The following is an 11815-nucleotide window of genomic DNA, read 5'->3' on the forward strand; positions in this document are numbered from 1 at the left end:
GTTTTACAAAATGCACCTGGCAACAACACAGCCAAGGAGTTTCTGTACATCATTCTGGACAGTCCATGGAGACATCACATTGGAAGCACAAAAACGTTCATGGTCACATTCACATAAAAGACATTTATCTGAGGGGAGATGCACCCCTGTGGAGGTCCCAGCACAAGGCCAAAGCACCACTCAAGCCATCCATGAGGTGATATAAATGATGCCTAGGCCCTGGGCTCTTCTCTGGCACAAGGGTGAATTTCATCTTCTGAAACGTACACACCAAACACATCCACACAGCTACACGCAGCTCCGAACGCAGGGCTGCTGGCTAAAGAGCGGCGTGGAACTTCATATGGAATCGGAATTCCTCCTGCTCCAGGAAGTTCTTGCCGCACACGGTGCAAGTGCAGCCTTTGTCCTTGCTGTGTGTGCGCCGCATGTGGCTGTCGTGGGCCGCATGGGAGGCAAAGGCTTTGCCACAGTGTCGACACTTGAAGGGCTTCTCTCCCGAGTGCTGGCGGATGTGAGTGCGCAGGATGCTGGAGGCTGTGAATGCCTGAAGAGGTGGCCGGCATGGAGGGAGGGAGAAAAGAGTTTAAAAGCGGTTATACAATTGTCTAGAAAACAATCTCTCCTAAAAGCTCCACCCCCACCCAGCACTGAAGACATACATAGGAAGGTTAGCATGATACTGAAGCATTGGTCAACCTGTTCCCCATCAGAAGGGCAACAGAAACTCCATTGCTGGAACAGCCCTTAGATTATTCTGCTCATTCAGAAATGAAGCCATAGAAGCAGGACTCTCAAGGGCTGATTCCCGTGTCCCCTACCCCAGTGAGCATAGATCAGAGCTAATGCCACCAAAAGTCAGTGGACTCCTTACACTAGCGAGGGAAGAAAATCCGGCTCACTGGTTATAATGAAAACATTTCTGACTGGAAGACACCAGCATATATTTTCCATGTGTCAAAGGAGGCTGGGTCAGGTCAATAATGTCTTTAATTAGCTGTGTATTTATTAGATATTGGGGTTTTTTTACCCCAGTTCCCTTGTTCCAGTATTTGTTTTCAAGAACTTAACCCACACAAAAGAAATCTAGTTTTTATTTTTGTAAAGGGTCTCATTTAAATTAATAAAAGCAAAGAAATGATTGGGTTACCACTGCTAACGCTGCCTTTTTGGTACTCACATATAAGGGGTTGTAATTCAGTGGACCAGAACTAAGGGGTCTCATTTGTCTCTTTTTTTTTCTTAGCCTAATTAATTTTGTTCCTTCTCTACCACCCAACATTCCTTACTCCTTTCCTTGAAGGAAACAGCTCCCAACCCTGCTCTCTCTCCCTTACTCACAGAACATTTACTTCAGCACATTTACACATTCTCCTACCCTACTACTATTCTTCATGGAGGTTGGTGGGAAAAGGCACCACTGCTGTTTTCTGCTCTAATGAGATCTTAGCTGTCCTCCTTAACATACAGCAAATAGTGCCTCACGACTCCAAACAGGGCATGTAGACAAGCAACTGACAGCAGGGAAGCACTTCTAGCAGCCAGCAGGATCAACTGAACATAACAAATAACTACCCTTTCACCCACCCACAAGAAAAACATTGGCTATCTCCTCAGGTGCTATAAATCAGTGTAGCTGCATTACCCACAAATCTCTTCTTCACCTAACCACCAACAGCCATTGCTTTCCAAGCAGAGCTGCACCTCTAGGTCATTTGATTTGATACTCAGAGTGCAAAGGAACTTGGGGGTACATAATATACAGAGAAAGGAGGAAGGGTCTTGTTGTTAAGGAACAGGACTGGGTGTCAGGTAACCTCAATTCTGCATCAGTCTCTGCCACAGTCTTCCACTGTCACCTTGAGCAAGTTACTGAATTTCTCCATGCCTCACTTTCCTCAGCTGAAGGCTGCAGCTGCACTGGCTGAGCCGGAAAAAGCAAGATTACTTTGGAGCAGTAGCAGTAAGTTAGGGGAGGCAAGAGAAATTATGAGTGTTTAGGAGGAGCAACTAATGTTCTGGAATGGTAGAGAATTAAGAAGAGAGACTTGCACCACCTCAGAAATCTACTGGCAACTCCCTGGGAGAACTGCATCCTACAGTCTGAGAACTAGTGATCTCTAGCCCTGTCTACACTAGAGACTGTCCAGCGGCACAACTGTACCAATGCAGCAGCGCAGCTGTAAGATCTCCTGTGTAGATGCCAACAGGAGAGAGCTCTCCCATCCCCCAGTGAGCAGTGATAGCTATGTCAGCGGGAGAGCATCTCCTGCCACACCAGTGCTTCTGTCAGTGTAACTTATGTCGCTCGGGGGGGTGTTTTTTTCTCATATACCGATAAAAGTGGTAGTGTAGACATAGCCCTAGTCTGATCTGCCAACAAGAGACTCACTGGGACTCCTTTTGTGACTGCCAGAGCTCAATGTTGAAAGAAGTCCAACACTACACAGAAAGATCTATTCCCTCACTCTGGTAGAAGCTCTGCCATCTGTACTCATGAACAGCAAGTTAAGGATGAAATTTCACTTCACACAAGAGGTTGGGGTGCCAATGTCTGGGAGAGCAGAACACAGACAAAACCCACCCCAAGGAGTTTCGTTGCTGCAGCGGGAGACAATCAGACCACTACACCTGTTTGCAACAATTTGTATACAAAAGTAACTTCTCATTAAAAGTATATCAAGTATTTTAGCTGAGACTTCTGCAAACCACGGACAGGACAGACTGTCCCTGAGCATCCTGAGTCCTAACAATGTTCATGTAACATTTCAGCCCAGAGCAGATCCTTTACATGCAGCTGTCCCCATTCTGTGTAGAAGGAGCGATCAGTTGCCTTCACAGCACCATCCTTCCCTTCCCAGATGCCATTGGCAGACGTGCCCTGGGTCCAGGGCGTGCTAGAGGAAGGGGTAGGAACCAGGTTGTGAGGAGGTCAGGGATGGGGGAAAGAGTTGGGGGAGAATGGGTAAGGGCTCCTCTCCCCAGTCCCACACAGGTTAAGCAGAAAAGCAATAAAGCCAGACTGTATCTCTTCCACACAGCTTCTCAGGAGGTCCACAGAGTTGCTGCTGCCAGAACAGGATAAGGGAAGGGAGGCCATCAGGAGCAGAGAAACTGCACGTGGAGGGGCCTGACCTCACATAGATCCAAAGGGGCTGGAATGTTCTTTATAGTGGGGGTGCTGAAAGCCAGCAAAACTATTCCCAAACTTTTTACCTCGTGCCCCCTTACTCCTGACCATGCCCCCTGCCCCTCCAAGCTGAGGCCGGGAGCAGGGCCAGGCCTCCAGGAGGGGGGGCAGGGCTAAAGGGGCCACGGCTGGGGCCACAGCAGAGAGCAGGCACGGAGCCAGGAGTGGAACCCCAGACACAGGGTCAGCAGCTGAGACCCAGCGTACGCAGCCAGGACCCCACATAAAACCTGGGGGTGCTGCAGCAACCCCCACACTCCTATTTCCTGTGCCTATACAGAGATCCCTGATCACCAAATTGCAGTTGCCTATTCCATGAGACACAAACCCCACACACATCCTGATGGAACAATAGGAGAGGAACAGAAATTTCCTCCCTAAAGCTTCCTTCCATGGGTTTTTCCACAAAAATGTATTATCCAAGCTCTGATTAGTAACAAACCTTCCTTTTAGCTGCATCTTTGTCATATCAAGCCATGGAAGGAAGTGGTTAGATTATGAGCAGGAGCAGTATTAGAAGCTGAGGTTTTTAAACAAAGCTACACAACATATGTTTTCTAATTGGCTCTTTCAAAGAACTGCCTGTGTACAGATGCCTCATACAAAACTTTTTCACTTCATCTGCATCTGATGAAGTGGGTTCTAGCCCATGAAAGCTTATACCCAAACAAATTTGTTAGTCTCTAAGGTGCCACAAGGACTCCTCATTGTTTTTGCTGATACAGATTAACACGGCTACCACTCTGAAACCTTAATCATGTGAGTAATTTTTACTCACATATAGCCCCACTGACTTCAAGTAGGTATTATTCATATGAATAAGAGCTGCAGGATCAGGCCTGTGGAGCAGACCAATTACTCATCAAGTAGTGCTAATAAGCTCAATTACTACTTGATGCTGAAGGGGAGCCAATAAGGACCCATGAAGTGGTTCAAACCATACGTTTCTATCTAGGTATCTACCATAGTATCTCAGCCCCTCACAAGCATTGATAGATTTAATCCTCATACCTCCCTCCTGTGAGGTAAGGACCTAATATTAACTCCATTTTGCAGGTGGAGAACTGAGGCACAAGGTAGATGAACGGTCTTGCCCAAGGTCAAACAGGAAATCTGTAGTTAAAGGTGGAACTAAACCTGAGTACCAGTCCAGAGCCCGAGCCAGAGAACCATCCTTCCCACACCACTTCCACTTTCTTTTTTAAAAACAGTTCTCATTAAGTAAACAAAGTAATAATTTTAGCCAATTTGTGGATTCTTTTCTTTGGGTGGTTTGAAAAACCTATAAAAAGAGGCTCATAGTACTTGAAGTAGAAAAAATAATTTAAAAAGAACTACAAAGAAAAGCACCCGGTCACACTGTGCAGTATTGAAAATCTACGAGTAATCTATGGGAGAAAGCCAGCTCTGAAGAGGATTGGATTTTCCTTTACCTTGTTACAGTACACACATTTGTAGGGCCGCTCTCCGGAGTGCACCCTCATGTGTTTGTTCAGGCTGGAGGACTGTGAAAAACTCTTCCCACATACTGAGCACTAGAAGGAAAACAAAGTTAACACAAACACACAACAGCTAAGGATTTCCTGTCAGAGCACAAGCCAATAACTGTTGAAAATGATAGATGTGTGTGTGTGTGTGTGTGTAGATACACACACAAACACATAAATCTAACTAATACAATTAATTTAACTCATAAGTGGCAAAATGTTTTAATGTATATTTATTACAGCTGGTCAAAAACAAATGTAAAAGCATGGGCAATTTCTAAGTTGTTTCCACTGTGTGGGGTTAAAAATGGACCCATTTTACATTTTTCCAAAAAGGTTCAATATTTTTAAATTAAATTTTAATAAAAAAATTATTGAAATGGTTTGTTTACGAAAACCCGTGGTTTTGGTAAGTGAACATTTTTCTGCCACCATTTCAATAATGGTAATGGGGTAATAAATATTGTCATTAAAAAAAAAATCACAAAAAATCCAAAAATATATTTTTAAATTTTCATTTTTGAAAAAAGACCATTTTTATATTTAAAATTTTTTTTTCATACATTTCATTATACTATCCAAGGCTCAATCCTAAGAGCATTTGGTCTTCAGAATTCCCACCCACATAGTTAAACTGAAAGATCACTGCCTTCCTTTTAACAAAATAAGTAATAATCTGAATAATGTGATGCATATTCTGTAGCTGCCTGTGATAGAATAGAGCCCAATTCAAAACTTATTGAAGTGTATTGAAAAACTGGCATGGACTTCAACATGAATTGTAATTTTCAGTTATGATTTGCATGAGTGAAATTTTCATCCATAATATTAAATAAACTCAGCCAGGACTGGTGATGACCAGAGTAATTTTTAAAAATAAATTAGAAAATTTAAACAATATATCGTCTCAGTATATACCCTTTGCATTAAAAACATGCCCGCACTTAACTGAATGTAAAGTCTATGCACAATGGATTTTTCATTCTGCTGATTTGGCTTGCAATATTTTTCTTCTGCATGCAATTCACATTAAATGTCTAAACAGAAATATCTTTCTTTCTGTTTAGACATTTAATATGAATTGCATGCAGAAGAAAAATGCATAAGAAAGAAAGAAAGAAAGAAAGAAAGAAAGACCATGACGCAACATTCCAAAACTTATTTAATACACTCACATTTTAATCTAAATCTCTAATCCCTATTTCTAAATCAGTGTGATACTATTACTGTACTGTTATTACATTGAAATATTGCTGATCTAGCTATAACAACCTTCACTGGGAAGTTCACTTTATTTCAGGAGGAACTATAAAATAGTCAGGATGATATTTCAGCTCATATGAAAGTAAGAGGTTGTTGAAATATTACATATTCTGTTGTGTCACATCAAAATTCGGAAGGTTATCCTGACTGAGCAGTTATGAAAATTCCTTGGTTTTACATTGCCAGTGCATCTGAGAGAAGCCTATGCCTACAGAAAGGTATTTGGTGGAGACTAGCCAAATATCACAACATAGATTTGCTCCCATAACAGAATATTCTAGATATTTAGATTTAAACTTCTGCCACCTTTCTATTTAAAGTATCTAGCTGAAATGAGGAGAAAGCAGAGTCCCAAAGCTACAACTAGAGTCTCATTGGATACAAACACGCAGCAATCATGGGAAGCCCCTGAGTCAGGAAATGTAATTGTCTGTGATGATACAGATCGGTGCTAGTATTCATAAGGAGGATGGACTGTTTCCTGGTAGGATCATCTCTGTAATCCTCCGTGCTGCTTGCTCTCAGCCTCCAAACAGATAAATCATTAACCTTATAATACATCCCATGACAACAGTTCAGACAACCACTACGACGGTTTAGAATAATGTAGGCACGAAAGTGAGCTGGCGGACACTCTCGCTAACTCGAGCCCTCAGACTTTGCTAACTGGGACAAATATAATCCGCAAGAGAAAAACGCTCAGCCTCATAGAGAAACCCTTGAACTCCTGTTAACATCGTCCTACTTTTCCTTTGTGTGCCTGTGGCTTTCGGAGCAGCAGGACTTCTCGGCTGGGGCAGCAGCCTCCTCGCTGCCGGGCTAGTCGGCAGAACTGTCCTTGCTAGATTGGTTTAATTCAGAGCTGCTGGTGCCAGCTCACACTTTAACTCCCTTCTGCTCCAGAGGGGAGGTTTTAGCGGAACAGAGCTGGGAATTCAGAGAGAAAAGCGGCAAAACAGTTTACAAACCATGGTAACCCTTAAAGGGATACGTGGTTGTAAATTAAATACAACTAACCTCCTCACACACACACACACCCTCTTTCCCATAACAGGATGGATGCTATTCAAAGTCAGGCTTGTCCCACTCTGACCATCATGGAATCTATATGTTAACAGTGTGAAATGTTTTATTCTTATCAATAAGTATCCATGCCATGGAAACCTGGCCGGGTATCTAAAATCACTGTTTATTTCGTTGTCTAGTCCTCTCCAAATGCACCTCCCGCTTGTACACTGACTTCGCTTTCAGATCTTGTCCATTTCAAACTACCCCAGCACTGGGTGAGTTCACATTGTAATGGGAGCCCCGTGGAAAGCTGCAGGTACTTTCATGGTGTGGTATGAATTGTACTAGCACGTGATATGCTTTCAAGGTGTACATGTTCTTTAAATGTCAGCATTTAAACATCCTAGAGGGATTGTAATTTACAACTGTCATTTGAGATTGAGGGGTCTAGGACAATTCCTTGGATTTGCTCCTAGATTTCATACAGGAACCATCACCCAGAGTGTAAGAGGAAAACTTGGAGAGGGGAACAAAACACAACAAAACAAAACAGATGCAATCCTTACCTTGTGAGGTCTGTGTTTCTCATGGACATGAAGAATATGGATCCTCAGTCTGTCTCTCTTTTCAAACGATCGGTTGCAAAGATGGCACGGAAATTTTCTGTCTCCTTGATCTACGCAGCGAGTGTATTTCAGATGTTTGTCTCTGTAGTATTTGTAAGCAAATACCTTGCCACATCTCTCGCATTTGTAACTCTCCCCAGATTCTGTGCAACACAAGGGAAAGTGCCATCACTTAAATACTTGGAGGTAAATAGCCTGTCAGTTTCAAATGTCATTGTCTTTCAGAGCTGGAACCTAACCAAGGAGAATTGTAGCTTTTTAGAATTACAATAATTGTAAACAAGAATTACAACATAGTTAGAAAAATACAATGGAGTTTACAAACTAGATTGAAGTCTGCTAAGCACCTTCCTGAATTTCCTTTTTGTGATCTTACATTTTACCATATTTATAAGAGTGTGGCGCAGACAAATATTTCTTGAATGAAATCCTGGCCCCACTGAAATCACTGGGCGTTTGCCATTGACTTCAGTGAGGTCAGGCTTTCACCCCTTCTGTCTCTTACCTCTAAACGGAGATCTCCATTCTCTGTCTGAATGCACACCCCGACGTAAAACAACTACTGCACATTAATATCTGACAAAACAAACCTGACTTTTGCAACATAAAACAGCCCCCCCCTACCCATGATAAATCATTGGTTTGGTTATATACTTACCAATATTGGTACTGACAATGTGTGTTTCATTTTCCACTTAAAAATAAATTTGCATATGTTGCTTGAAGTTTTAAAAGTAATGTCAATTATGTACTACACAAGTGTGTGTTTTTGTTTTCAGACTCAAAGTTTCTACTGTATTTTAAACAGATCCTAACAATTTCCTTGGTTTCCTTCGTATGACAAAAGTATTTCGATATCAATTCCTCCCATGGTTACAAATCCAAAATAGTCAAGCTTTAAAATGAAATCCTTTGTCAGGGTTAAACAACCTTAGAATGATAATTACTAGATACTCAGAGGTCCACAGAATCACTTGGTTTTGTTATTGCTGCAGTCAGTTGAACCATACTTCAGTGATTCTGTCTCCCTGATACATTCATATAGTATCATTCTAACATATATATATATATATATGAATGCAACATGTTTTCTATAGAATACAGAGTTGCTACCTAAAACTGATGTCTTTTATTTATTCGCTTTGGAATCCTGTCTTCCCCACGAGACAGCGTCTTCTCTGACACCCACATCTTTCCTGGCACCATCTGATTACTGTGTAAACCGTCTGCCCCCTTTATGAAGAATGTGAATGTGAAAATTACAACTGACGATCAAAACGGTATGAAAATGTGTGTGGGCAAGTGAGCCAGAATGTTTAAATATAAATCTGATTCAGGGCCCTCTTTTGCCGATTATAGCCAATGGGGGAATTTTGCCACTGATTTTAAAGAGATCAAGAACGGGACCATAGTCCCCAAACATGAGTTACTTTAGTTTCCACGTTCTTTGCGGGCAGAAATCACCATTTGTAAAACACTTAAATTTTATGTGCTAAATTACATCTTTTGTTCACAATAGAAATTCCGAGAGCAAATTAAAACTAAGACTGCTACCCGAAGTAAATGGCGTGAAGTCTGGGGAGCTGGCTGTTGATTTTGTATCCCTGTTTTGCGATCTGAGTCGGTTGCAAATGTCTTCAAACAGAGAAGTTTTGCGCCGAGTCGGTAGCTACCCTGGTCATAAATATTCAGCCTTCTCAGCACCTCCGGGGAATTTCTGCCTCAGGATTTTAAGATTTGAACAAATAAGTAAAGGAATGGAAGGATGGGTCCTTTTCCTTGCACTTTAATTGTATTTAATCTAATGGTTCTATTTAAACTAAATCGTGTAGAAAGTTTCCGCCCTGAATTGGAAGCAGAACCCCTAAAAAGGTTGGAAAAGGCTTAATTTATTTACCGGAGATTGAAATTCATGTAAAATAAATGGAAATAGGCAATAGAGATTCTTACACAAATGGAATCTGCAACTCACTTGAAATGGTCTTGTTCTAAGCAAAAGCGAAACGAAACATTCAGAACACAAGCAGCTCTGTGATTATAATCACAACGAAATAATCACTGGCATTGATAAAGAATCTACCGGTCCACAGAGAAATGGGAACAACCCTTTCCACAGGGCTCTGTGCAGGACTGACCTTCTGGCTGTTGCTGGGGTCCCTTTCCTTCTGTCGCCCCTTTCAAACTGATGGGGATGCCCAGGAACTGCAGATAACAGTCTCCATACCACACCAGCAGCTCCTGGTTGGGTAAGATTTCTTTGCAGCTTTCATAAAATATTTGGCCTTGGCACTGAATAGCTGTCAAATTCTGCTCCTCTGGGAACCGGGCACAGTTTACTAAGGACATCCAGTTTCCCGAGGCTCCTTTCCCATCTATAAAATGGCTCAAGCGACCATCTTCGAAAATCTGGATAAAACATGGGGAAAGAAACCTGTCAGGTTTCCTAGCACTTTGGGTGTTAGAAACCTTCCCCCGTGTAACCCGTTTGTACACAATTTACATGGATCCCTGCACGTATAAAGCCTCTATGTGGGCAATCAAACATGTCCTTGCTCTTTGGGATTCCTCATTCAAGTCAATGGAAAGATTATAGTGGGGGCTGGATCAAGGCTTTGATTATTTTCTTTCCATGTTTCTGCAGGCGTTGAGGACAAAACCACCACCCCAAGTAGCAAGGAGTCAAAGAGCCTTTTTCGGTGCAATGACCGAGCCAGTGTGATGTCCTAGGGGTGAGCCCATCTACCTCCCACATCAAGGAATTGTCATCGTAAATCTTGATCTCGCTGGTGTTGACCACTTTGCCTTGGAAAGGGCCGAAGCGGACGCCCCTGGGGATGAGGTGGGTACAGAACACCCCCAGCTGCAGAACTTCCCCGTGCAGCGTCTGCAACACGGACAAACCTGGAAGGCGAGAGGAAAACAGAAATACAGACGATCTAATCAGGAGCTCAGCCGAGCGCGTCCTAATGCACCTGAGCCCTAGGGTCCCACCTACCTTCGGGTAACTGGAGGGACTCTCTGTCCGGCAGCGGAGCGTGAGACGCAGCATCTCCTGCGAACAGAACAGGAACCCCCTGGTTAGCCCAGGCGAGCCGTTTGTACCACACACACATTGCACTGGACAGCTGCGGGCAGTGAGGGGGGAGCCCGGTCCGGCTGAGCGGAATGGTGTGACCCTGCCGCCGGGATGGGCTCCGGGCTCCCAAGAGGCGATTCCTCGCTCGTGAGCTTGGGTCCATTCAAAGGGCCGAGCAGCGTGCGGGGGTTGGACTCAGCAAACCGAGACGGGGCCAATAGGGACGCGCTCCCCCGAGGTAACTGACACGGCCCCGGGGGATGCCTTACCCGAGCTGGCAGCTGGGCCCCGCAGCCCCGAGGCGGCGTGCGGAGCGCCCCGCACCGCCCCGTACAGCACGGCGCGCAGATCCTCCTGGCTGAAGCGGTATGGGCTGCAGGGCTCGGCCTGGACGCTGGGCCGGCTCGCGGCCGCCGCTCGGCCCTTCCTGGCAGGGCCGGGAAAGAGCTCGCCCGCCTGGCTGGGCAGTTGCGGGGGGCCCGCTGGCGGGGCCCGGCTGCTGCGGGGCGATGCCAGCCCGGAGAAGGAGGGCCAGGGGGACGGGGTGCTGCAGAGCTGCTCGCCCTGCAGGGCCGAGGGCCGGGTCAGAAAGGCCGGGATCGTGGCGAAGCTGAAGGGGGCCAGAGGCGGGGAGGTGGCGAGCAGCCTTCCCAGGGATTTGAGGGGGTGGAAGAGGTCGGGAGGGCGCCCCAGCGCCTCCAGGTACTGGGCGGGGGGCAGGAGAGGCGGGTAATAGGCGGCGATGTCCCCCGGGCTGGTCCGGAGGGTCTCTCCCGCGTAAGTCTGGTCTTTGGAGGCAGGATCCCCGGCTAGAAACAGGGACATGGCTGGAGCCGCAGGTGAGAGGAAGGAACCTGTGGGGAAGGGGAGACACCACGTTACACGGAGCGGCCCCGCCCGCTGCAGCAGCCGCGCTCTGCCTAGGGGAGAAGAAAAAGCGACTTTATAACCGGGGCCTCCGGCTCCTTCCTACATGGGGGCACATGGCTGCTGCTAGGCCGCCCCGTCTGCGGAGCAAGGGAAATACCCAGCGCCTGCAGCCCGGCCCGGCGTGTGGCCCAGCTGATCTAAGTGCTTCTCCTCTGCCCCTCAGAGCCTGCCTGGGCGCCTCTCCCAGCCAGCCAGCCGGGCAACTCCCCCATGGGCCGCCCTGGCTAGCGCTGGG

The 11815-nt window shown here is 45.4% G+C and overlaps 1 protein-coding gene across 1 annotated transcript; it reads right to left on the reverse strand.

Annotated features, from left to right (window-relative positions):
• Nucleotides 1–319: 319 nt before the first annotated feature.
• PRDM14 (PR/SET domain 14) lies at nucleotides 320–11475 on the reverse strand. Its single transcript, XM_034759581.1, has 7 exons — nucleotides 10920–11475; nucleotides 10570–10626; nucleotides 10318–10475; nucleotides 9710–9980; nucleotides 7515–7717; nucleotides 4624–4725; nucleotides 320–547 (listed from the first exon to the last, which is right to left on the reverse strand). The coding sequence occupies exons 1-7, from the start codon at nucleotides 11473–11475 to the stop codon at nucleotides 320–322; spliced, it is 1575 nt and encodes a 524-aa protein (XP_034615472.1).
• Between the last annotated feature and the right edge of the window lie 340 nt (nucleotides 11476–11815).

The sequence above is a fragment of the Trachemys scripta genome, chromosome 2 (assembly GCF_013100865.1).
Source record: "Trachemys scripta elegans isolate TJP31775 chromosome 2, CAS_Tse_1.0, whole genome shotgun sequence".
Taxonomy (NCBI): Eukaryota; Metazoa; Chordata; order Testudines; family Emydidae; genus Trachemys; species Trachemys scripta.

Coding starts and splice junctions, on each gene's coding strand:
- PRDM14 (XM_034759581.1), bottom strand. CDS start 11,475: ATGTCCCTGTTTCTAGCCGGGGATCCTGCCTCCAAAGACCAGACTTAC. Junction 9,981..10,317: donor ACAATTCCTTGATGTGGGAG/GTAGATGGGCTC, acceptor TGTTTTATCCAG/ATTTTCGAAGATGGTCGCTT. Junction 4,726..7,514: donor AGAAACACAGACCTCACAAG/GTAAGGATTGCA, acceptor TTTTCCTTCTAG/TGCTCAGTATGTGGGAAGAG.